At 40.8% G+C, this 27,530-nt stretch overlaps 1 protein-coding gene across 34 annotated transcripts in view; it reads left to right on the plus strand.

The window, feature by feature from the left end:
• Positions 1-27,530, plus strand: part of MAP4K4 (mitogen-activated protein kinase kinase kinase kinase 4) — a 209,743-nt gene that overhangs the window by 120,806 nt on the left and 61,407 nt on the right. For all 34 annotated transcript variants that reach the window (XM_058278220.1, XM_058278207.1, XM_058278215.2 and 31 more), the window contains exons 4-12: positions 726-851; positions 2,504-2,614; positions 7,430-7,520; positions 9,390-9,520; positions 12,143-12,197; positions 13,586-13,664; positions 17,130-17,305; positions 19,849-19,921; positions 21,354-21,564. In XM_058278220.1, the coding sequence (XP_058134203.1) occupies positions 726-851; positions 2,504-2,614; positions 7,430-7,520; positions 9,390-9,520; positions 12,143-12,197; positions 13,586-13,664; positions 17,130-17,305; positions 19,849-19,921; positions 21,354-21,564 (1,053 nt within the window). The remainder of the gene's footprint in view (positions 1-725; positions 852-2,503; positions 2,615-7,429; positions 7,521-9,389; positions 9,521-12,142; positions 12,198-13,585; positions 13,665-17,129; positions 17,306-19,848; positions 19,922-21,353; positions 21,565-27,530) is intronic.

Raw genomic sequence — 27,530 nt, forward strand, 5'->3', positions numbered from 1 at the left:
TGTGTCACCATCTGTTTCCTTCATTCCCCACCTGATCTCACACTAAACAGCTGTGTTTCTTCCCCTGCTTGTCTTATGTTAATAAAGAAAAGACTAGGGGAGGAACAAAGTTTGCAAAGAATTTCTACACCAGAGTGATTTTATTATTGAAACCCACTGAATTAATTTGAATTTCTCTTAGGGCTAGCAGATTCTCACTGAACATGCCGTCAAAGCACTGCATTATTGGCACTAGTTAGTAATCTGCCCATGGCCTCTCTAGAGGGTGCAGCGGTAGTAGGAGGTGGTTAGTTATCTGGCCTTAAATGTGCCCAGGTAACTTATATCATAAATGTCTTATGGAAAAGAAACAGCCTTTCCTAGGAATTAGTTACAATAGGATCAGTCAGCTCCCCGTTTTCTCCCATTTTTACACATCTGAGGCAATTGAGACTGGTTGCGGTCACCTAGTGGAAGAGCTGGGACTGGACCCCCTGCTCCTTTAAGGTGTCCCCTACTGCTTCTAATATTTATCTTTTCCTTTTATACTTTGTGTTTCTTGCATAACCTGTAATATTGTTTCAAGGATGAGTCCTCTGAAAGTCAATCCCTAGTTCTTGGCAGGATAAAAGTGAACGTATAAATTACCCCTGCTGGAACTGTTCCTTTTGTTACAGTATGTGTTGAAAGTAAAGCCATGCATGTCACTTAAAAGTGACAAATTTTATTTTTATTTTTTTCTTAAGGATGAAGAGGAAGAAATCAAACTGGAAATAAATATGCTGAAGAAATACTCTCATCATAGAAATATCGCAACGTATTACGGTGCTTTCATTAAAAAGAGCCCTCCTGGACATGATGACCAACTCTGGGTAGGCAGATGTTTCCTGCATGGTTTGTGGACCTTTCCTCTTTGGTTGTAGGATAAGGACAGTAAGGACTTTGCATAGGGAGGGGAGACAAAAGCAAAGAAAAACAGGTAGTAGCTGGTAGATTCTGAAGACTTCATTGGCCTGTATCTGTTTGAATGTGTAGTGATTGGATGTTTATTTTGATGTTGATTTCACATTGCATGGGAAAGAGTTAATTGTAGTTCAGGACATTTAAAAATGTATGTGCAAAAAGCAAGGAAATTGGGAACTTGAAAATAAAAGCAGTACCATTAAAACTTGATTTCTGGAAACTTAATTGCATCTTTCTTTACCACATGGACAAGAGAAAGATATCAAGAAAAGAAACTTTTTTCAGTGATTTATTAATAGTATTAATGATAATTAAATAAAGCCAATATTTGGAATTAATGGATTCAACTTTATATCTTACTGATCGATCAATATTTATCTTCAGGACGATGGCCCCGAGATGCTGGCAGATCTATAGTTAGCACTGTAGTTATGCTCAAGGTATTGGATTTATAAAGCAGGAAGATACATTAATACTTTTTCTAATATGGTTTTTAAAAAAACCATTATATAGAGAATTTGCAAACTAAAGGAAGTAGAAAGGAAAAAAATTAACCCTACTTTCATCACCCTCCACTTAGAGTTAAAATTTTAGAATAGCTCACTCCAGTTCATTTTTTAGGTACTAAAAAAATGCAGTTGTGATTATATTATGTAAACATGTAGATATTGTAAATTTTGAAATTTATATACTGCATTTTTGAAAATTATATACTGTTTTAAAAATAGCATCTCTTTTTTTACTAAACCCAGTTAAATAAAATAGCTCAAGGGTTGTAATGTACGTAAAACAGAACATCTTTGAGGCTGAATGAGAACAAGTGTTAGGGAATATGAGAATCACATTTCTGGTGATTGAGCTGATTAAGAACAAAATGAGCTACCCATGTGCTTATGAGGGAATGAGAACTTCAGTACCTCCTCACTGGGGGATGTGCTCTGGAGTATCAGAACATCTCAGTCTCCTGGAACAGATATGTACAGAGTGAACAGACTGGATGGTGAAATGAGCTCTAAATAATTTGGAATTTGGATGTCTCCAAAATGATCAGGAAAAGCAGAGGGGGCTATACTTCCTTTTTTTTTTTTAAGATTTATTTATCTATTTATTTCTCTCCCCTCCCTGCTCCCCCCCCCCACCTGGTTATCTGTTCTCTGTGTCTATTTGCTGAGTCTTCTTTGTCTGCCGCACGGAAATCTGTGTTTCTTTTTGTTGCGTCATCTTGTGTCAGCTCTCCATGTGGGCGGCGCCATTCCTGGGCAGGCTGCACTTTCTTTTGTGCTGGGCGGCTTTTGTCATGGGGTGCACTCCTTGCGCATGGGGCTCCCCTACGCGGGGGACACCCCTGCGTGGCATGGCACTCCTTGCGCGCATCAGCACTGTGCATGGGCCAGCTCCACACGGGTCAGGGAGGCCCGGGGTTTGAACCGCGGACCTCCCATGTGGTAGACAGATGCCTTAACCACTGGGCCAAGTCCGCTGCCTACACTTCCTTTTCATGGCTTCTCCCTGCCTGTCTGCTGGGATCCGTCAGTCACGGTGTGTCTTTTATGCCCTGTAGCTTGTTATGGAGTTCTGTGGGGCTGGGTCCATCACAGACCTTGTGAAGAACACGAAAGGAAACACACTCAAAGAAGACTGGATCGCTTACATCTCCAGAGAAATCCTGAGGGTAAGAGAAGGACGCAGCTCTGGGGCCCTCATATGTGTTCTTGTGCTTGATTTTTATTTTCTAGCCAAAGTAATTCTTCACATTCATCATATCTACATAGGTTATTCTCTTCTTGATAACCAAGTATTCTGAACAGCTAGCTTTGATAGTTTAAGCTACATTGGAGCCTTGACTCTGGCAAGTATCTAAAGGAAGGTAGAATTAAACAAAGAAATAGTTTTTCTCTGTTTCCCTGAGGGTTATCCTCCACATTTTCACTTCTTATTTAATAGATCTTTCCCTGGAATTTGACAAGAAAATTCAAGCGGAGGAGATCATAATTCATAGGAACCCTGCATACTTGCTTATAAATCAGTACTAATGGTGCCAAATGCTGGCTTTCTAAATCGTCTTGTGAGCTTTGGCATGAACTGTTAGACTCAGCTGTAATAGGTATGAGGAAAATTTCTAAAGTTTAATGTTACTTATAGCCAATTGGAAAACTTGTTTACAATCTTAAGGATAAATTTCTGAACTGCTATTTTAGCAGTTTTTAAATTATTCCTTTCAGTAATAGAGCTATCCAGACAGCATGTGAGTTAGGTTGCATTTCATTTGCCCACCGTATTTTTAAAGTTCAAAACTATAGAAGTTAAACTGGAATCTGAACTTAAGCTTCTCCTACCAATAAGAAGAAGCCTGTAAGTTGTAGTTCCTTTATTTTTTTATTTAGAGGTAAAATTACCTCACTTTTTATCTTTAAGACTCATAGAGAATTGCACATTTAAAAAATGACACTCAGAATTCCTAGAGAGACATTTAATTTTTATTTAGCTATTTTATGGAATCCTCAAAAGCAGGAAATTCCCTTAAGAAATCTAATTGTCACGGTTAGGAGAGCCATTTTTTTTTTTATAATCACTCAAATTTCCTTATTAAAATTCCAGAGTAAACTGTCTTATTATAGAAAGCAGAGCACAAAAGTGGGAACAAAGTATTCTACCTATGCTACTATAAAGGAATTCAGCAAATGCGCCTTTATTTATATATCTATTATATCAGTGGCTGAAACTTATCCGGGAAGTCAGAATAGCAGAGTGGTTAAGAGGGTGGATGCTGGAGTTGGGCCTGGCTCTGCTGCTTGTGTATTGCACATTCTTGGCAAAGCTGTTCAACTTTCAGGGTTTCCCCCCGCCCCCCATCTGTAAATTTTAGATAGCAGCCCTTTGAAGTAAGTAGTAGTATAATGAGACTTCAACAAAGTGGTATATATGAATCATCTAAAATAATATGCAGAGCAAACTCTCAGTAAATAGTATTTGTTGTCATTCTCTCTTAAACACTCACGTACACATATCTTTTGTACATACTATTCCTGCATAGGATTGCTCAAGCAAATAACAAGCCTTTATTATAATGTCCTAGAGCCATCAAAGACAAATTTATGTGTTTTGTGTACACAAGCCACTATCGTTTACCTGTGATTGGTAACATGTATGCTCAGCTTTTTCACCTCCACTGATGTCGGGCAACATCTAAAAGACTAGGCTGGAGTGTGGTGCATTTCATTGGGCACCTGAAGCAAAAGCTTCCACCATGCATTTCATCTAGAATGGGACTTTCCTGTGACAAAAGTTGAAATTAAGTAAAAGCCTCAGGGAGAAGGGAAAAGAAGGCTTTGGAAGAGTTGGTATCAAGGCTTTGTGTATTTGCCATAGGAATCACTCTGAGTTAACTTTGATAAAGAGACAGCGAGGAAGGAAGAAGGTGGTGAGGTCTCATGGGAAATGGAGGCAGCATCTCCAAGCACATAACCTGGGTTCTCAAAGGCGCAGCGGGAGGTAGCTAGTTTCTACAGCGGCACATTGTTTTTCCTCATTCTTCAATCAGTATTATTTTGTTTTTTTGTCTTTATTTTTTTAATGTTACATTAAAAAAAATATAAGGTTCCCATATACTGCCCACCCCCCTCACCCCACTCCTCCCCCCATAACAACAACCTCCTCAATCATCATGAGACATTCATTGCATTTGGGTGAATACATCTCTGAGCACTGCTGCACCTCATGGTCAGTGGTCCACATCATAGCCCACACTCTCCCACAGTCCACCCCGTGGGCCATGGGAAGGCATACAATGGGAGAAAATATTTGGTAACCATATATCTGATAGGAGACTTATAACCTGCATATATAAAGAACTATATCTTGAAAATAAAAAGACAAGCAACCCATTTAAAAAATGGGAAAAAGATTTAAACAGACACTTCTCCAAAGAAGAAATACAAATGGCTAAAAAGCACATGAAAAAATGCTCCAAATCTCTAGCTATCAGGGCAATGCAAATCAAAACTACAATGAGATACCATCTTACTCCCATAAGATTGGCAGCTATGAAAAAAACAGAGAAGAATACAAATGCTGGAAAGGATGTGGAGGAATGGGAACACTCATCCACTGCTGGTGGGAATGCAGAAGGATCCAACCATTCTGGAGGACAGTTTGTCGATTTCTCAAAAAACTAGCCATAGATTTGCCATATGACCCAGAGATTCCTCTGCTGCATATATACCCAGTAGAACTGAAAACAAGGACACAAACCGATATATGCATACCAGTGTTCATAGCAGCATTGTTCACTATTGCCAAAAGTTGGAATCAACCCAAATGCCCACCAACAGATGAATGGATAAATAAAATGTGGTATATACATACAATGCAATACTACTCAGCTTTAAGAACAAATACACTACAGACACACGTGATAACATGGATGAGTCATGAGAACCTTATGTTGAGTGAAGCAACTCAGGCATTGAAGGACAAATAATGTATGACCTCAATGATATGAAATAAGTATTAGTTTTAGAGGCTAGACTAAAATCTTCTATGAAGGGGTGAGAACCAGGGGCATGTAGGCCTCAAGCATCGGTAGAAATGCTGTCAGGCCAGCCCACTGACACCACCAGGACCAAAACGTTTACGACAAAGCCAGCGTGCCTGTCCCAGCCCACTTCCTTGATCAATTTCTAAGTGGTAATGTTTTCATTTGGAGAAACCGATTATTTCCCATTGAGTATGAGTACTTAGAGCCTTCCAAAAACAAAACTAAAGGGCAGCCATGACTGCTGCTCTGTCCCTTGACCATGAGTGAGGTAGAATTTCAGAAAAAATACTTCCTTTTAGAAACATTGGTTTATATGCTCTAGAATGAGATATTTGATGAGCATTTAGAGTTGGCATCTCTGCTCAGGAGGAATAATTGTGGCCTAGCTTTTGGCATGGGAGTAGTCAAACACACTTGTTGTTTCATCCCAGGTGCTTCATGCAGGAGAAATGTATTCGTTGTTCAGAATAACCAGTACTCAAGTTAACATTGATATTCCATTAAAGACCTACTGGACACATGTTAAACAGTTTTGCCTGCAGAAGCAGCAATCTTTTAGCATATTGGACAGGGAAGGAGAACTTTTTCTTATATTTACTGTGGTAAAGATGAAAAGATTGCATGGAGGCCGCATTTGAGAAGAAGTGAATACTTATATTTGTTCCAAAGATAATTTGGTAAAGATGTAAGGATTTTATGCATGAAAATACGATGAATTGATATTCATAGAAGCTGGAATTATGAAAGAATTAGGGATGCTAGTTTGTTTTGGGTCTCTCTCTTTTTTTCTTTTTTTGGTTGCAAGGACAGGGGCTGTTTAAAGTTATGCCATCCTGAAAGAAGGCACTTTTTTCCTAATTATAGCACTAAAATACTGTATAGTTTACTGTTTCTTTTTTCTCTAGTCTCTGCTCTGTGGTATGACACTGTACATCCTGTGGTGCAAAAAAATAAACAGAGCCAGCAAGTAAGCTGTGTTTGGTTTCATAGGCAGATTTGTGAATCATTGTTTAAAATCCTTTATATTAGAAAAAATAGGGTCTAGAGCAGCTGTTGTATTTAATTCATGTCCTACAAAGTAATATAATAATAATAATAAAACCCCACAAAAATTTAAAGAGGAAAATCAAATAAAACCATACCTCTGATTTTCCCTTTTTGAATTGAGACATTTCAGAGTAAATAGGTTGTGTGTGTCTGAAGGAGGCAACCTATAGATAAAGCTACTCTGTTTAAGTGTGGAACAAGTAAATGAATTGTGAAAATGTTGCATTTCTGTCTTTTGGGACATACTTGGATCCAAAATGTGTTTTTTTTCCTTCTACTGCCTCACATAAGAGACATCTTTTTGGGCTTCATTCCAGATACAGGGTCATCAAAAAGTACTGTATGCCCAGTAGGTTTTGTTTCCTTGGGAAAGAAAGTTATTTTAGTTGAACATAAAGCTCTTTTGACAGCAGTATTGTAGTTAGCAATTTTTCATTGTGCAGTGGGAAAGCTTGCCAGTGTCCAAGAACCAAATTTTAAGCCCCACTTTAGCCCTTCACTTCCCCCTGGGATGTGTCTAGTTCAAATAAACCCATGGGGTCACCCACTGAAAGATAGACATTAAGCGTGGGAAAGGAACCACCCTCTCTAAAAATAGCACAAATTATAGCAGAGAAACTGCACATGGTAATCTAAAGTATATCTTAAAGGCACAGCTAGAAGATGGTGATGCCGCTCATAACGGGAACCTAACCTGCTGGAATGGCGGGCAGGGTGTGCATGGGGTGTTGCTTCCCATTTGTGCAATGATGTCGGTGATGCTGTCCTGAACAGGTACTGAGATTGAGTTGTATGCTGTAAACACTTGGGGCCCACATATGCACTTGGTTATAAAAGGTGTGTTTCTGGCTGTTTGCTTATGGCAACAGAGAACTGAAACTCAGCTCTGTCTTCCCCATTCAGGGACTGGCACATCTTCACATTCATCATGTGATACACCGGGACATCAAGGGCCAGAACGTACTGCTGACCGAGAACGCGGAGGTGAAGCTTGGTATGTGATGGACCCATGGCCTTCTCTAATACTGGCCCCTGGTGCAAACCAGCACCTCTCCTGGCCCAGGGTACCGGTTCTCTACAGGCTCAGTCTCTTGCCCACATTTTTCTAGTTCTATTTAAGGATGTGGGAAATGGGCTTATTGCTTAGCCTGACTCCCTGCCACCTCCCCTTTCTCGCCTCCTCTTATCTGTCTTCCCTATAGCAGCCAGACTAACCTTTAAACTAGATCCTGTCACACTCCTGCTTAAAAAGTCCTTAGTGGCTTCCTGTTTCACTTTGAACAACATGCACTATTCTTACCCTGCCCCATTAAAAGCCCTGCAGGATTTGGCTCATACTACTGCTCTCCCACTTCGTTTGCCTCATTTCCCCTCCCTCTTCCCCAGGTTAACTTCCTCGTACTTGCCTCAGGACCGCTACGGTACTGGTCCCCATTGGGAACACTTGCCCTCAGTTTCAAAGTCACAGCTTTGCCCCCATCCTCAGAGGCCTTCCCTGACACCCTCTGCTCTGCATGGGACTCTCGACTGCTTGTTTCCTTCATAATACTCATCAACAAATTTCTTCACTTCTATTTCTGTCTCCTTTACCAGAAGAAAGAACTGTTTCTTACCGGTATATTCTCACTAGCACCTAGCATAGTGCCTGGAATATAGTAGGTGCTCAGTGAGCGTAGACTGGATGTACAGAGCCCATGACATGGCTTTATGCTGGTTCTTCTATAGCTCCTGTTTCCCTTAGCTGGATCTGAATTTGTCCCCTTTCTGTTGGCATCACTTTTTTTTTAAATGACAGAATTAATGTTAATTTTTCTTCCACTAAGCCATCATCCACACCAAAAATATATTTTTATAAGAAACTAGTCTACAAATCTCCATGATTGCTCCCTTGCCTCGTGTTTATTGTCTGTCTGTGGAGGAATAGTCTGCTCAGTTGGAGAATCCTCTCAAAGCTAAGAAGGTTTTTACACCGACGCTACTCAGTGGGCTACATGTGTTCCCTGCACTGGCCTCACTGCTTGGCCTGCAGCTGCCCCTCAGTGACCACATAGTGACTGAACCTGTTGACGCACCAACGGCTGCAAAGCTGGCCCAGGCTCCCTGACTTCGTGGCCTGAGTGTGTCTGCGAGTGAGCCTTCCTCGCGGCCAGGCCATCCCTCAACATGTTCCATGCGTAGAGGTTGACTCTGCAGTCCCTGTGAGTGGTGGCAGCACTCTGTCCGCCTCCTGCGTGAGCTCCTCCACCTTTGGGCATTCCCGTGAGGCAGAGTGGCAGTGTGTGTAGTGATGACGTTGATGGGCACCCATTCCCTTAGTGATCTGCAGTCTTCCTGCCAGCATTACTTCCCAGCATGGACCTTCCTCCAGACCCCCACCACCATCAAATTGGGTGGCAGGTAGGAGTTGCTCTGAAAAATCAGCAGAAGTCCCAAGTGCTTTGGGGGATGTTTCTTAGTTTGTTTGAGAGTTAGCTTGATTTTCTTTATTTAGTGCACTACGTGCTTTCCAAGAGAACCCGTATGGCTTTCTTTATCTGCTTAAGAAGCTAAGTCAGGTGTGCCTCGCTCCTGAACTTGGGGCTTCCTGTGACTTGTTTGTGGCTGTCGTGCTCTCTGAAAGCATTGAAAATTATTCCTTCTAAAGGCTATCTGCTGCTCGCTGTCCGGGCCAGGCCTCTGGGAGCCGTTGGGTTGGTGGGAGTCTTGCAGTCTTGGTGGCGTTGCCGTGGGAAGTGTCCTCCTTCCTGCACATTGATGAAGCATTACTGCGTCGTTTCCCTCCGAGGGCCTCTCCTCCTTCCTGTTCTGTTTTACCTGATTGCTTGTTGTGCTCCACTCTTGATTCCTTTCTTTTCTCCCGCAGTTGATTTCGGTGTGAGTGCTCAGCTGGACAGGACGGTTGGGAGGAGAAATACGTTCATTGGCACGCCTTACTGGATGGCACCTGAGGTCATTGCCTGCGACGAGAACCCAGACGCTACCTATGACTACAGAGTAAGGGGCACCTGCCGAGGGTGGGGGCCTTGCTGAGTGTGACGCACTCCTAATGCCTACATGCTTCTTCCCCGAGAACGGCACGGGCATGCAAATGGGGCTGTCAGTGTGCCAGGGAAATACTTGATGGTGTCTTTTTTGTCCATCCTGCATTACCAGTGTTCTCCTTTAAAGATACATACTGGTTTCATGGCAGTCTGGGTCATTTTGTGTCCAGAACTTTTTGTCAATATAAATACTTCTTGCTGTTTGCTATCCCTTTTTAATTTGAAGAATGTATTTGAACCAGATACTCATTTTTTCATTGTTGTCATAATGTATAGCAACATTTCCTCTCCGTGAAGTTCTGGAGTTTTTTTGTTAGAGAGCTTTACGGCTGTAATTTTGGTATGAAGATATTCTTAATTGATTAGGAACTTGAATCAATAATGCATTTTTCGATCCTGATGGAAAACTCATATTTGAAAATCTGACTCTGGTTAACTATGTTTACAGAAATGCCTTTCTTTTTTAATCCCCTTACCTTAATTAAATTAGAGTGATTAATATACCTGTTAATGGTATTCAAAGTTGAGTTGATGTCTTAATACTCTCCAGTATATTTCACTATTTGTGACAGACATCCAATTTGAGAGGCCCAAATTAGGCCTCTGTTATAGGGGATTTTGTATTTTAATTTATTTTTGTATGCGGAAGTATTTTAAAATAGATTACAGACTTTGTGACTTTTCACCCTTTGATACATCATTATATGTCTCTAAAATTGGACATTTTCCACCATACCCAAAATATTAACATACCTTAGTAAACCAAAAATAATTCCTTAATGCAAAGCCAGTACTCACTTCCATCAGGCTTACAGGTAGTTATTCCAAATCAGTATCCAATACAGACAAGACATTTTGGTAGTTTTGTCCATGGGTCTCTTTTAGCTGAGAACATCTCCCTCTCCCCCGTCATGGCCCTAATTTGCTGAAGAGACAGTGTTCTGTCTCTAGATTTGTCTGATTTTGTGCTGTCATTTAGCTTGTTTCTTGTAAACTAGGAAGTCTCGATTAGTATCCAGGATAACCTCACCTAAGAGGTGACAGGTGTACTGTATGCTACATCACATCGGGATTCTATGATACCTCCTTATCCCACCATTAATGCTGCTAAGTTTAATAGTTAAGATGCTCAACTCCTCCTGCCTCCTATACCTGGCTGTGGACTGAGAAAACTCCATAAAAATAAGGGAGAAATGTGTAGTCTCTCCTTGTTCTTATATTCAAACGTGCTGCATTCAAATAGTCTGAACTTTGATGCTAACAAAATTATGTTGTTATTCAGAAAGCCCTTAAATTGAGCAACTAACTGTAGGTAATTCCTTGGTCACGATAGCATATAAACATAAGTATACTAATGACAACAAACATCTGTTATCTGCATTTTTAAAAATCTTTTTTGGGTTTTAGTTCTTATTGGCTGATAAAACATCTTTGATTCATCAGCCAGAGTTTCTTGAGTGCCTACCGTATGCCATGCATGATTCTGGGGCTACAAAAGTGAATTAAAAAGGCAGAAATGCCTGTGCTTGCAGATCTTATATTGAGTGGAGAATAAAGTTAAAATTCAAATTTTAAAATTTAAATTAGTTTGAGGAGAGAGTGAGATGCTCAGTAGCATGTTTTGAGTTAGTGAACTCTGGGGTAGATTTTAGGAATTCAGCTGTGGCCCTTTTATAAGGAGGGCTTTCTGGCCTTTAAACTTTTAAAATCTTAATTTCAGTAGGGGGTATTAAACATAAAAAACCCTCGGCCAACATTACACACTATTGATATTTATAAAGAAAAGGGAAAAATCATACTGAAGTAGACCATGCAGTGCACAGTTAGAGAGAGGCTTGTATATAAACCATCTGTAGTTAAGTGGCTTTATTTAGCAAGTGTATTAGTCAGCTGATGGGGTGCTGATGCAAAATACCAGAAGTCTGTTGGCTTTTATATTTGGGGTAGGAGCTTACAGATACACTTGCCATAAGTGTATGGCCATTTACAGGCCATAAAGCATAAGTTACTTTCCTCACCAAAGTCTATTTTCATGTGTTGGAGCAAGATGGCTGCCGATGCCTGCCAGGGTTCAGGCTTCCTGGGTTCCTCTCTTCCCAGGGCTTGCTCTTTCCTCTGTGTTCACATCCTGGGGCTCCAGCTCAAGACTCCAGCATTAAACTCCAACATCCAAACTCCAACAGCAAAATCTCCAACATCAAAACCTCCAACTCTGTACTTTGCCATGTCTTTGTAAGATTCACCAAGGTGGTGGCCTACTGACTTGGCTGTATCAAAGCCCTAATCATAATTTAATCACACCCAAGTACAGATCAATTTGCAAACATAATCCAGTATCTATTTTTGGAATTCTTAACTGTGTCAAACTGCTACAGCAAGGCAATTTTATTTTTATTTTGTTTGTATGTTCCTCCGAACCTTTTGTTTTTCAAATCTTTTTTAATTTCCTAGCAAACTTTCTTTCAATTTATACCCAGTTAAAGCTGTTAATTTCATTTGTGTGAATAACCGGAAATTTTAAGTTAGTGACTTCATAGCTAATATGGATACCATAAGACACTGTTTTATTTTGCAGAGTGACCTTTGGTCTTGTGGCATTACAGCCATTGAGATGGCAGAAGGTGCTCCCCGTAAGTAACTCAGTTTCCTTTTCTTAAAGCCTAATTGTTATATAACTTAAATGTGTGTCAAGGCTTCAGAAGACCGTCTCCCTGGATGACACCATTCCTGGTGGGTGATTTCAGTGAGCTTTTAAATGTAAAAGGAATTCATGGCACCTGCCTTTTCTTTTGGTGATCTCCTTAAGGTCTGTAGGCTACATTTTCTTTTAAGTTGTATTGATATATGACCCAAAATTGTTACTTTCAGATAATAGGCTGTCATTTTTCTTTTTACATTTTAAACTTAATATTCAGTGAAACTGGTTCTAACACATGGAAGTTTTAGTATTACTTAGGTTTTGACTTTACAAATAGAGGCATAACTTTTTATCTATAGACTATTTTTATATTACCTGTGAAATGTTCCTCTCCTTTGCAAGAGTGTTTGCTTCTCCTTTGGATTAAATCAAATAGAAGCTTTATAAAACTAATTTTTGATTAAGGATAGGAGCAAAATTGCAGAGAACAAAGGAAAAAGCATTTTCTGTTGGTCCCCATAGAAAACCGGTATACACAAAGAATGTGTAACTGCCTGATACATATTTGATGCTGAATAAATATTTGTTGAATGAATGAAAAAAGTTTATCAACAGCTAAAAATTAGTTTGCAATACAGAAATGGATGTCTGCTTGAAAACCATACATTTCTTCCATGGTTTCCTCTAAGGAATTGCGATGGGGAAATATTATCTGATCCTTTGTCTTGGTTTTCTTTCACAATGGGAGTAGTATTGTTTGCTTCTGAGCGCCCATTGCCCCAGCTGCTTTGTAAGATTCTCTTGAAAGTAAATAAACACGTGAAAATGCACATTGCCTGTTGTGATAGATTATTGCGAGCACGTGTGCCATAAGGGCTTTTATTGTGATGAGTACAAACAGAGACTGCACAGGTTTAACAATCTGATCTTGGACTCCCATGCTTCCTCTTCCGTGGTAAAACTAGCTGTAACCACAAACAGCCTTTCTGGAGGCCTTCACAAGCATTGTCTTATATAAGCCTCATGACAGCCCTATGAAAATGCAATTATTTTAACTGTAATCTTACAGATGATTTAAAAACTTAAGCTGTTAACTCCTTAAGCCTTTCAGTTTATACTTATTTTTGATTCATGAAAACTTTCCAGTGTCTATTTGAAATTGTATATTCTTCTTGTTGCCCTTGACCTCTTTATATTTTGCTATTTTTAAGTGGGGAATTCAGGGCATGCCCTAGAGTTCACACCTAGATGTCTAGACTGCTTGACATCAAGCATGTCAGTCAGACGATGGGACAGAGCCCTTGATCTTGAGAGTGAGCCCTAGGAATCAGGAATGAGAACCCTGAGGGACATACTGACCCGACCATCTCCTCTCCCCAGCTCTCTGTGACATGCATCCAATGAGAGCACTGTTTCTCATTCCCAGAAACCCTCCTCCCCGGCTGAAGTCCAAAAAATGGTAAGCTTTATATGGTCATTTTGTTGTTGTTCTATTTTTGTTGTTGTCATAAATGTTTCCTTTTAGTGTTCCTTTCCTCTGAGACAAAATCTGGCCATTCTGATTTCCAAAGAACACATGCAATAGTGCCTAAAAACACCAAATAAAAAGTGGGTTGATTTTGTGTGTGTGTTTATTTTTCTTGATAAATTCTCTTTGAATTACAAAATAGTGACAAGTGATCATATGGAATACCATAACATGGTTATGAAAAAAAGTTTTGTTTTAATATTTAAACACACTTCAAAGTGTGATTTTTTTTTTCTTAACATCTTTACATTATAAAAATCAAAGCTGGATTGACTTGTAGTTCCTCCGGTGAAATAGGTTAAAATTAATGAAGGTGTTTTTACTTTAATTATTACCAAAGAAATTGAAGTGAGACATACCCTTTTTCTTATCAGAACACATTAAAAGAGTTGTCCTCTTTCTTTGGGTTGCCACTCGTCCATCTCCCTGCAGCTCTCATATATTTGCCAAACACAAGTGTTGATATCCATGGAGGCAGATGACAATAATCCTCACTGATGAAAGCCTTTAGAATTGCAACATTGTGGGCAAAGAATGGTTTGGGTTGGTTACTGAAAATCACTGGTGCCTTCTCATTTCTGATATTGCCTGAGAATTTTGTACGCTCACTTGCTCGGTCTTTCTTGGAATCCTTTCCAGTCAGTTCCTGTCTGTACTCAAGTCCCCTTCTTGGGGGCCCACCCCTTTCTGCTTTCCTGAGCCTGTTTGCTGATGCCTATGTTCTGTGGTTTTGGGTTTTATTTCCTTTCTGGAACTGCTCTTACTGGTTTTCCAGTAACATTGTCTCCTCTCATCCTAGGTTCTTGGCTCTGATTCTGAAATATGCAAAGATTTCAGTTTTAAGCTTTCTCCTCTGGGTTTGTCTTTCACTGTCACTGTCTCCCCTTTTCTTTTTCGCTGCTCCTCTACTGGTGCTATGTAGTTTTCTTCTACCATCATGGGTGTTCCCATCAGATGTCCTGCTGTTTCTGTTCTGTCTCTGTCCCCAACACATTTTGGCATCCTTTTCCCATCTATCTTCTATTGGCAGGACTTTTCACATTATTTACTGGCTTTAACCACATCTGTCTCCTGACCACTGAGGTTGTCTAATTCCATTTACCAGTTTTTGGAGATATTCTTCCGGGCTACCTGGTTTCAAGAATTTTGACCCTAACTGGTGTTCCATATTAAGGCATGACGTTCCTCCTGGGCACCCGTAGTTGGGCAGTCCTAGGGAAGCCAGCACATACAGTAGGCATCTCCAGGGGAAAAGCTATGGGGTCAGGGTAACACTTTGTCTGATTCTTGCTAACTAAGTAATGTTAGTTTTCCCTTTTTCTCTGTCAGATTTTATAGAAGGTAGTCTATCTTGGAAGGGTTGCTGAATTAATGCCTTATCTTCAGAGTTCCTCACAGTCTTCAAGTCTCTTCAATTGGCCCTGCTCTGATTATTCTGTTACTTGCAATTTGGGGATCAACCACTATGTGTACAACATTCAGTGATGTAAAGACAGACATGAACGACAATAAATACTTCCCCACGCCCCTTTCTTACACTTGATTAGACACCAGGCCCACCCATATATATTACTGTTCTCATTTTATCAACACATTCCAAAGAAACTAAGTGATTAGAAACAGGAAGTCCTTCTACCTTTGTGATTTGTCTTCCTGTTCACCAGATATAAATTTGTAGTACTGTTTTTGGAGAAGTGGCTTTCAAAAAGATGACCAGTGAACTCTCTTCCAGCAGAGCTTGGTAGTTGGTTTTAAAGAATGTGCTGTAGGTCATTGATTCCCAAATCTGTGGAAATGGTACATGAGGATCTCTGTGGGCTCCAATCTCAAAGTTTCTGATTCATTAGGTTTGTGGAATGACCCAAGTGTTAATATTTTTTCATAAATATCCAAAATGATGCTTATGAGCTGTGGGGTTTGGGAATCTGTGGGTTAGAGCATTCCACTATACCATGCTAAATCTTTGATATTCCACATTGACCACAGACTAATGTAAGAGCCTCTTGAAGTGATATTGAGGGCCTATTTTGAGCTATTTTTCACATCTTTTCCACATTCTATACCAAATGTATACAAAAAGGTATACAATTTTCTCTAAAATTTTTCTACCTTTGTTCATGTTCTGTCTGTACCCTGGGATATTGTCTTCTCTCCCCTTTTCTTCGGTTTGTCGAATACCCCACTTTTTCCCAATAAGCTTTCCTATTGTAACAGTTGTGTTTTCCTTCTTCTCTAAGTTTGATTATACACCTGGTACTGTGTATACCCAAATTTCCTCCACTTTATTTCTTAACTATATTTTTTATGGGGCCTAACATAAGAGAAAGCAAATAATTGGTACATAAATATTTGTTGAATTGAAATATAGTAACTTGGAATGGAAATACAAGACAGAAGTGATTCTTAAAAGCAGTGAATTGGAAAGAACTGAACTAATTTTCTAAATTGCATTTTTTAAAGACTGAATAACAACTCATTCCTTCAACAAAAATTTATTACATACCTGTTTTGATGTGCTGTGGACAGTATTGGGCTTTGTCAACAAACCGAAAAATAGGAACCAGCGCCTGGCTGCTACCATTTCTAACAAGCGGGGAGATGGAAACATAAAGTACACAGTCTGTTAAATCAGACAACCCAGAAAGAAAGACTCCTGGCTTGGAATGTGCAGGGAGGGCATGTTGCCTGGAAAGGCTTCTCCAGAAAAGACAGTTCCTGAGCTGAGTTCCAAAAGATAGGATAGGTAAGAGTGTCTCAGGTGGGGCCATCCTGAGCCAGGCATAGAGAAACGGGCAGAAATGAAAGTGGCTAGTCAGATAAATTTAGGTGGCAATGTCATCACCCCCTCAAAACCATTTCTCCCTCTGTGTTTCATACAGAAAACTGGTAATGTTCTTTGAATGACTAAACTGGGTTGAAACTCTGATTGAAATATCATTTAAACAAGTTCGAGAGCCCCAGCATTTGGTAACTGACTCAGGTACTTTCTCACCCCTTTATCTGCCCTTGTCTTCTAGGTACCAGACCTCTGTCCTCGGTTTGCCTTTGTTTTAGCAGAAACCTCCCCCTCCCCTGGCCTCCTGTGTACCTATGATTAAGTGATCAATAAGCAGCATCAGGTTTAAACCCAATTCATTTAAATCTGGCCTCCTTCATAGCTCTGTTTGTGGTGTGTTGTCAGTGATACGGTATCTTCAACTGTGTTCAGTTAAAGCTCCTGATGCCCAAGGGTCCTGAGTTACCATTTATATTCCTTTTATTATTCTGCTGCACTTGCAGAATGGTTGTGGTGAATTCTGAAGCTCTTCTCTTTTTCAGGCTTGTTACTTTCTTGATCATTTGAAACTTTGCTCTTTGTGGTAGAAATGTGATGATCATTTTTACTTGCTCTTACAGGTCAAAGAAATTTTTCAGTTTTATAGAAGGGTGCCTGGTGAAGAATTACATGCAGCGGCCCTCCACAGAGCAGCTTTTGAAACATCCTTTTATAAGAGATCAGCCAAATGAAAGGCAAGTTAGAATCCAGCTTAAGGACCATATAGACCGGACCAGAAAGAAGCGAGGAGAGAAAGGTATTAAATCTGTTTCGATTTTCATCTTTTTTTTTTTTTTTTTTTTTTAATTAAAAAAGGTGTTTTTCACTTCTAGGTTCTTGCCAACTAGGTAGCTCCCTCCTTTCCCAGCCATGAAATTGTGCTCGCCTGGCTTGACTAGTTTGTCTCTATCCTATAGTTCCCTGAGCACTTCTTGGCTCCAGCCTGGCTCCAGGCAGAGGTGAGCTGAGCTGCACAGTTTGCTGTAAGGTATTGCGGATTAGGCAAGCACCTGGGCCTGTCCACATAGTGGAATGTTCTAGTTCTTCCTTGGTAGCACATCTTTGTTGCTACTTTTTTTACTTTGTTGTGAAGGTTGCATTCGTGGTATACTATGCTGGGGTTTATTGAGCATCAGCTATGGGCATCATCATTGTTTCCAACTGCTTTAGGCTGTTACAGGTTAAGTGGCTTGTGCATGGGCCATGCATACGACCTGCCCTGTTTCTCTTATTACCGCATAACAAAGGCATGAGCTTACATTCCTGATGTAAGGCTCCTTTCTCTTCCGTTATATCACAACCTGATTCATGGTTTTTATCTTTACATAAACTATGCCAGCCTACCTGGGATGGCCTCTTTTTTTCTTCTCTTCAGCCAAAGGAAATTGACACTCCATCACCATCTTCACTAAATTGTCTGAGAGCTCTAGCTCACACTGATCTTTTGCTTTTGTGAATTATTACAGTCATTTTACAAAATAGCATTTGGGTAATGGGCACCCTATTAATGAAATTTTTTTTGACACTCAAATTTCTGGGCAAAAAGAGGAAGCTAAAAGCAAGTTGGGGCAGTAAAGAGGTGGTCAAAAGAGTCATCTTCTGGTACATGCACTGAGCTTTGTTCATGTTCATTTGAGTCTTTTCACAACTTCTGTATTCATGGCTAAGCCATCACTGAAACTCAGAATAAATTTTTTGCTTTTGACTTTTTTAGTCATAATTAAACTTTGCATGGTATGCTGTGCATTTGTTGAAAAGAAAATAAGACTACTATGCTTAGCACTTAGTTGACATGATAGCCCTAATTTTTGGAAAAATGTGCACATTGAATCCTTTTCCCATGGCTTGCTTAGTACAAACATTCATGGGAAATTTGCTAAGTACTTTTGGTTGATTGTCTTATCTCTGTCTCCCTCTTAGGGAACAGTGAAGCATCTTACCTTCATTTCTTATCTTGAAGTCACAGTAGCCTTTTTCTTTTTTCTTTCTTTTTATTTTTTTGAGGAGATACTGGGGATTGAACCCAGGACTTTGTACCTGGGAAGCAGTCACTGAACCACTGAGCTATACCTGCTTTCCCATCTTAGTGACCTTGTCACCTTCCGAATACCCTTAACCTCTCTAGTCCAGAATTAATATTTCATAGAAAACGTTTTAAACATACCAGACTATTTAAAGGATTCTAAATATGATTTCAGTTGGAATTTCCCTTGAAAGCCAGAGTATATCTGTGTGTCCATTACAATTATATATTAGCTTTGAACTTTTTTCTATCATCTTTTCTCTAGCTAATGTAGAAAAAATCAGACAGATTAATTCATCCTGAACCATAAATTTAATTTCATAGGCCTTTTGAAACTTGAAGTCTGAACTAAGTAGAGCAGGTATTGTGTCATTCTTGGTTGTATTGTTCATCCGTTTTCCTTGGTATCAAAATTTGTGGGAACATTTGGTTTTGTTTTCTGTCCCAAGTACTGACTAATGCTTTAATTTTTTTTTTTTTAAGATTTGTTTATTTATTTCTCTCTCCCCCCCCACCCCCCACCCCGGTTGTCTGTTCTCTGCGTCTATTTGCTGTATCTTCGTCTTTGTCCGCTTCTGTTGTTGTCAGCGGCAGGGGAATCTGTGTTTCTTTTTGTTGCGTCATCTTGTTGTGTCAGTTTTCGGGTGTGGGCGGCACCATTCTTGGGCAGGCTGCGCTTTCTTTCCCGCTGGGCGGCTCTCCTTATGGGGCGCACACCTTGTGCTTGGGGCTCCCCTATGCGGGGGCCACCCCTGCGTGGCCAAGTCCGCTTCCCTAATGCCTTACTTTTTGTCAAAGTTGCAAACTTTTCTGTTTGTTGCCCTCAGTGGATCCCTGATTACTAAATGGTAACCAGATAAATTTTCTTGGTCGCACTAGTTTCATGCAGTTAAATCTCTCTCTTGAATTTTGGCATCAAAATGGACTTTCTGAAGTTGCTGTTGCTCTTGGGCCATTTTTTCGTTCGTGCTACGTGTTGTGGAGCCCCTTCTCACAGCTCCGCACCTGCTTAGCAGTCCGTGCCTGAAAGGGCATGAGTGTAACAGAACTGTCTCCTCTGCAGGCAAGGAAGGCAAGCCCTGGCCCGTGGAGCTGCCTCAGGTCGCTGTGGGAATTCTGCGTCGTGCTGTTGGCCCCGCCCCATTCTCTAGTACACTTCTAGGTTTTCATGTAGAATGCATTTATTTTCTGCCATAATGGCATTAGGGTTGCCTCCCTCTATGTGCCTTTGTCCTGATTTTTGAGCCATCCCATTTACCTTGTGCTTTCCTTTACAGATGAAACAGAATACGAGTACAGCGGAAGTGAGGAGGAGGAGGAGGAGGTGCCTGAGCAGGAGGGGGAGCCAAGGTAACGATGAGGCGGTGGTCAGCGTGCTGCTCGGTGAGGCGATTTGCAGGTTGATGCCAGGATTTGAAGACTCCTGGGTGGTGTGAGGGGGTTTTGAATTAATTTGAAAATGCCTTAGCCTCTTTCAGTCTTCTCAACTCTATGAAAGGTGCCTATAAACATCTTCTTCCTTGGGGTCTCCATGCCCAGTGGTTCTTGACCAAGGATTTCATTGTGACCCCACCCCCAGTCATTTAGAAAAATTGGGTGTTGGGTGCACTGCCACAGGCAGTTAGTGCTCCGGAGACATGGATGGTAAATGTCGTACGGTGTTTAGGGCAGTTTTGCTCAGAAATGTCCTGCTCACACGCCAATTTCTGTTCTTCTCATGTGCCTGCCTGCTAGCATTTCTGTTAACTGTGTCTTCTGTCCTGATCCACTTTATCATCTGTGGTTTTGGTTGATGCCTGGCTTCCCTAAGGTACAGTGAAATAAAAGATTGAAGAGTTAAAATTGGTAGCATGGACCCCGAACAGCAGATTCATCAGGGAATGGACTCCGTTTGGGTTTTGGTGACAGGTCTGCCTGGCGTGGCCTTAAGTGCTGCAGCGTCACAGACCGGCCGGGTGGACACAGGAGGGTGGTTGGGTGTGTCAGGAAGCCCATGAGGACCTTAGGCCAGAGAGTAGGAGTTCAGAGAGGATGTATTGAAAGAGGGGAGCAGTTTTAAAAGAAACTTCATAGTATGTCCTTTTCTTTTTATATGGGCAAATATTTGCATATAGAGGGATTTAAACTGATTTCATGGGCATTATTACTGTTTTTGAATAGGACCATGATATAATATAAAAGGCAATTTAAGGAGATTTGTTTGGCATGATATTTTGGGCAGTTTTGAAGAGAAGGGACTGCAGGGAGATCAGCTGGGAATGATGCTCTTTAATTTATCTGTAAGGTAGTTAATTCATAGGAATCACTCAGGGCCCAGCTGCTGACGCTAGAAATAAAGTGGGCAGGAATATATGACAAGGCCAGATGGCCGACCAGGTGAAGGAGGTGAAGGGAAGGGAAGTACTGACGAGTACTCAGAGGTCCAGCCTGGCAGACCAGGAAAATGATGTTGCTCTTACTGATGGAAAATAAGGTCGTCAAGGGGGCACGAGTGAAGGGGGAGATGACGGTGATCTCAACCTACCACTTGACAGAATTTGAACTGGTGAGAGAATCCCAAGCAGAGATGTCCTATAAATAGTTGGCTTTTACTAAATGAACAGAGGCAGATACGGGCCCGTCAGGTTATAGACACAGCAGACTTACTAGCTGAGCCTGTGGTGTGGGAGGAACCCAGGAAAGAACGGCTAGACACAGACTATAGAGTGCTGGGTGCTGCTCTTCTCTTCAAAGGGTGGCATGATGGGGGCACCTCCCATGTAGCTCTTGCTTCCTCCTGCAGTTCCATCGTCAATGTGCCTGGCGAATCGACTCTTCGACGGGATTTCCTGAGGCTGCAGCAGGAAAACAAGGAGCGTTCTGAGGCTCTTCGGAGACAGCAGCTGTTGCAGGAACAACAGCTCCGGGAGCAGGAGGAGTACAAGAGGCAGCTGCTGGCAGAGCGGCAGAAACGCATCGAGCAGCAGAAAGAGCAGCGGCGGCGGCTGGAGGAGGTAGGACAATGTGTGTCTTCACACTGGCAGCCCGATACTTAAGGAGTGTTCTCTGCAGCTTCCTGAGGAGCACCTGCCTACCCCCAGCCCAGCTGTTCAACCTCTGAAGAAAATCTTAGGCATTTGGGTTGGCAGGATGTCACACTCCTTGAGGTCTTAGAAATGTTTCCCTTGCTTGGAACAGCTTTAAAGACCTGTCCCACACTCACTCATCAACATTGTGGTAGATGAAGAGAAAGTGGCCCACAGACCATGTCCTCCCAGTTGGGTGCAGTCTTTTTCCATTGTGTTTGAACTTGGCTTGCTCAGACTTGCCCTGATTTCTTGTCCATTCTTGGCCTCAGGTCCAAATTTTTATGGACATATTTTTCTGAAACTTGAGACACTTTTAGAGGAAAAAACATTTCTATAAATGTCTTACCTTTAGCTATGTTTTTCTCTAAACTGCCTTAACTTTAGGTACATTTAAGAGTAAGGGATGCAGAAAACAGGTTTTTATTGGGTGTTACACAAATGCTGTTCTGTAATTGCATTGTTAATGTAGGATCAGTTGTGTGCTGTGGTGGGGAAGTACATTTTGCACTGCCTGCTCATTCGACGTGTTAATGTTGTTAATGACAATGTGGTTACCCACAATTTTTTCATTTTTAATTCAGACACATTATGTCTCTGTATTTCACCTGGGGATTAAAAGAGTCTTGACTTTCTTTTCCTGGCTTCCTTTTCCTGTTTTATTTCACAGCTCCAAATTTCATTTTCTAGTCATTTGATTCCATTTAATTCATAAACCTAATTCTTTCACCTTTGTCTTTCACCTCCAGAAAAAGGACCCAGCAACAAGAGTGCCCTGTAATATTACATAGTGGAGTTTAATTTAAATAAAAGCTCATGATGTTTAAGAGTATAAGGGCTGAGGGGGGTTGCTTTGCACATTTGTAGTAAGATTTCTAAAAACTCTTTATAGTCTGACTCCTGTTTAGAAAGTCAGTACCTGCTTAGGGAGGAGGCACTGATTTAAGGAGAATGGAAATATTAAACTTGGACTTTTGAAAGAAGACATAGGACTTCTCTTCATGGCTATTTATGTAACTCTTTTGGTAGTTTGTGTGCAAGCTCCTTTGTAATATTTTTGTACAGAATTTCCTTAGGGCTCTTTGAACCCTAACAAAAACTTGAGTAAGTTCAGAGGTTTGCTGAAGTTGGATGTTGACCGTTTCTATTTGTTATTACTAGAATGCTGGCGTTTGGAGACTCTGCGGGTTTGTTTCTTGATGTGATGTTCTCCACCGTCCCTCTGGCCTGAGCCGTACTTTCCTTAAGGCGGCGCAGGTTACCTTGGTGGTGTACGATCTTGAAGTGCTGAGGACCAGGTAGTCAGTTAGGTTTCATTTGTAACACACAGGCTTTGGAAGCAGCTTTCAGGCTGTGTGGTGGCAAGGTGGCCTGGTACCCAGTTCCTTTTTATTAGCCTGAGTAATTAAGAGTTGCCTACACTATAGGTCCCAGAAAGATAACTTGTGAATATTTGAGCCATAAGTGGTTTTTGGCCCCTTATTGGCACTAAGGGCTCAATCAGAGCTGTTTGGGGAATAGGGATTCCTTATTTTGTGAAGACACAAAGGAAACAGGAGGTAGGTTAGCCTTGCTCAAAAGATAAATGACCATTAAAACGAAAAGGAGATACCAACTTTTCAGCAGATGTCAAAAAGGGTGCAGAAATTGCAGCCGGGGGGAAACAGTGCAGATCGATGTCTCTCCCTTACACTGGGCTCACCTCGGCCTGGGGAGTTCTACTGCCACCCAGCTGCTCCTCTTTCTGCACCTTGGCTGCAAACGGGCATGATGGTTTTGCCCTTCCCTTCATCTTTAAGAAATATTTATGGGGAAACGGACTTTGGCCCAGTGGTTAGGGCATCCGTCTACCATATGGGAGGTCCGTGGTTCAAGCCCCGGGCCTCCTTGACCCGTGTGGAGCTGGCCATGCGCAGTGCTGATGCGTGCAAGGAGTGCCGTGCCACACAAGGGTGTCCCCCGCGTGGGGGAGCCCCACGCGCAAGGAGTGCGCCCGTGAGGAAAGCCGCCCAGCGTGAAAAGAAAGTGCAGCCTGCCCAGGAATGGCGCCGCCCACACTTCCCGTGCCGCTGACGACAACAGAAGCGGACAAAGAAACAAGACGCAGCAAATAGACACCAAGAACAGACAACCAGGGGAGGGGGGGAAATTAAATAAATAAATAAATAAATCTTTAAAAAAAAAAAAAAAAAAAAAAGAAATATTTATGTATGTATTCTTTAAAAAAAAGTCCACTCCTGCCAGTACCTCTCCTTTCCTTGTCTCTGCTTCCTCTGTGGCCCCTGCATGAACTGGTGTTGTAGCTTAATGGCAAGTTCTTGCGTGATGCACACCAGAGAGGTCATTTGGTGACCTCAGGATTTTGAGAAGAGTAAAAGTTTATTCAGCAAAAACTAGCCTTAGAAGACAGGAGGGCAGTCCTCAAATCTGTCTTCCTAGTTCGAAGTGCTTAGGGTTTTTATGAGATTGAACAAAAGGGAGGTGGGCTTGTGACGGCCAAGGGGAATATAACAGCTCAGGGTGGCCCCATGCTGGCTCATATGTTGCGTGTCCAAAAAGTGCTGTTTGGAGCATGGTGAGTGGGTTGTTTGAGATGATGGGGTTGGAGATAGTTCAATCTCTGAATCAATCTTAAACTTGAAGTTTAAGGTTTAGGCTATTGAGCATATCAGGCAAACTAACTGATGAGGGTTGGCTTGGTCAGTTCTGGGTTGACTCGCATTACTTCATTAATAAATCTGAGGGCTACATACATACTTCAGAGTTGCAAACGAAATAATGGGATATAAGCGGAGCCAGTTACAAGTTGTTTTGTTATTTTTCAGTTACAAGATTATGTGGTTTATAAAATATAGCATCAGCATCAAAGAAACAAAACAGCTAAGTTACAGTTCAGTGAGTCACAACCTTAATATACATCAAAGCTATATTGCAGTATATCAGAGGGTCAGTAAGTGCCTAAAATGTAATTTAGTGGGCTAAAACTTATTTGTTAATTTAGGATTGGTTAAATTGGATATCTTTTGGAAGTCCTTGCAAAACTTTAGAATCTGTACCCCAGTTTTGCTGAAAGTGTGCTTTCTGTTTTTGTTTTCCATTTTCCTTGTTTTTGGATGATCCCAGGAGGAAAGGGGAAAATGCTGCGCATAGGCAGCTGAGGTCATACTGGAAGCCCTTTCATCCATTCCTCTCCTGTCCTACACGGCTCTTCCTGTGTTTGAATTTGTCCCCATATCTTCCTTCTCTGGATACACTGAAGCTTTTCAGCATTATTCTAAGTATACTACCCAGAGTCAGAACTCCCATAAATAATCATCTCCCTCCATCACAAAGTTTTAATATATTAATACTATCTTTCACATTTAGATGCATTATCACATCTTTAACTCATACAGAACTTGGTCTCTAGCTAATTTTTATTTTTCATTAAAAAATATTTCACATGCCAGCTTTTCCTCCATTGTATACTTACTCATTTGAGCAAAAAGTGAAGTTTATTTATAATTGTATTGTCATTTTATCCTCATGGTTTTTTGTTCTTTTATTCAATGACTTTTGATTTGTACCCATTAACGATTCCCCACACATACTCTGTGGTACCCACATGCTTGGTTATTTAGCATGTGTTCTTTTTCTTCATCCAAGTTTAATAAAGATATTTCCTGGAGGAAACCCTGTCATTAATCCAAAGTAATCAGTCAGTGTACTTTGGGTATGGTTTTGGTTCTGTTACATATTAAAGTTTCTGTTCTACTAGTCTGTACTTTTTCATTTTCCTTATGGATGGGAAAAAAAAGCAAGATATATTAGTCTGTGTTTGTATTGGCTACTCTAGTAAATTTCAAAAAAGAAAAAAGTGAAAAGGGAATAAATTTCTTAGGGAAGATCTGATTTTAGTGAATCTATGTTGCCATCTTTTTAGTATAAGTAGGTGTACTAGTCTGCCAAAGACTGCTGGTGCAAAGTACCAGAAATCTGTTGGCTTTTATAAAGGGAGTTTATATGGGGTAAAGTTTACAGTCCCACGGCTGTAAAAAGTCCACTCCAGGTTGTTTATTTTCCAAAGTCAGTTGCCACATGTTGAAGCAAGATGGTCACCGATCTCTGGCTGGTCGCTGCCTTCCCCTTTGGGCTTCCTCTTCCTCTCGAGGGTCTATGATTAAGTGAAGTCCCCTTTCCCCTGGCAAAGAGCTTATTTCTCAGGGCTTCCTGTAGCAGTCTTGGCTCTCTTCCCAAGGTCAGCTGTAAGCTATCAGACAAAATGGTTCGTCACTCGCTGGGGCTTTATGTGTTTGAGCCTCTCCTTCCAGTTACAAAGCAGGATCAAAAATGACAGCTCTCTCTTCCCGTGTGTGTGTGTCTGTGTGAGTATCTGTTTATATTACATCCACCAAGGAGGCCGGGCTCAGTGTGAGCCTCACCGATGTAGTTGAATCAAAGCCCTCAAAGCAATCTTAACAAGTACTCTAATTAAAGGTCCCTTAACTGAATTTAATACAATCAAAGGGTATCACACTCAGAGGAATACAGTCTTTCTCTTTTTGGGATTCATAAATAATCTCAAATTGCCACAGTAGGGGGTCAAATCAAACTTTTTTTAAAATTTGAGTTTTTAGTACCTGTCTTTTAAAAAAATCAAAAGAGCTACCTCTCTGCAGTTCTCCCCCGTGTGAGAAGGTGCCCATGGGGCATGTGCTTTGCCCTTTAGGTCAAATGAAGAGCTTCATTTCTCAGGCTGCCATTTGTGTTTCCTTTTCCATCTCGAGCACTCCTGATAGGATAGCAGGTCTTCCCTGTCTCAAAATCTTTCTGTGGGTATTTGGAGTAGGGGGCTGAGGGGGGTGGGAATCTCCTGCCTTTTTGATCTTTCTTTTCAAAATTCATAGCCATGAATCCTGATTGTCACTTTGTGTTCTGGGGGACTCTACTGAGTCTGCTTCCCTCAAGTGAGAGCTAGTTAGTATAAGTCTCATGTTCATTTCTGTCATTTTTATAGATTACCAAGTAACTGAAATTGTAGAGGGATGGGTAGAAAATGGAAGAACTTAAAGGAAACAAAAGGAAAAAAATACTTTGTAAATTGGAAGGATTAGTACAGAAGTTAAATTGTGACACTAGGAAAACAGTTTCTATTAAAAACTTAGTAAACTGTATCATGTACTTACATGTTTTTGGCTATGGGTTCATAAAAGGAAGGAGTGGCTAACTCCCTTACCCCAAGGATTTTTCTAGTAATAGTTCCAGGCCTCTTAAAGAAGTAGGGACCATGTTCTTATGCCTCCTTGCCTACAAAAAGGCCTTTGTTTTTCATATCACAAGAATCTCATATCGGGGTACACGTTAGCACAGTTCTACCTGTTTTACAATTCCTACTTTAATATCATGGCATGTAAGTGCCACTACAGCTAAGCCTTGCTGTTTGTCACATCAGCGCCTCAGTTGTTTTACAGAAGGTGACTATCTTGTTTTTAAGAACTCCTTATAAAGTTCTTTTATCATACCAGTCTGGTTATATTCATGGTTAAATTTTGGGAAAAGTTAGTTTAAATCAGCAAATTTTACTTGTTGCTCAAAGATGGGTAAGTGTTGTCTTTTGGGGGAGAAGCAAATAGTTTTTATACTATGGCTTCATCAGAACTTCCATATAGAAAAACTCAAGGGTTGATAGTATATGTGTGCAATAATAACATGACCACAGAAGTTGGCGGGAATTGCTAAATCTACGGAATAGACTGGTTAATTGAAGTCTGTTTGTTTCTGCTAAAAGTCATTAAATTCAATGGAGTGTATTTAAATGGACCTCACTAATTATTTAAGAAATATTTTAGAATTATGAGATGAAAACACTGCTTTTAAACTAGAGAGTGGATATAAAGATAAAGTATAGTTGGAAA

Source organism: Dasypus novemcinctus, chromosome 17 (assembly GCF_030445035.2).
Source record: "Dasypus novemcinctus isolate mDasNov1 chromosome 17, mDasNov1.1.hap2, whole genome shotgun sequence".
Taxonomy (NCBI): Eukaryota; Metazoa; Chordata; class Mammalia; order Cingulata; family Dasypodidae; genus Dasypus; species Dasypus novemcinctus.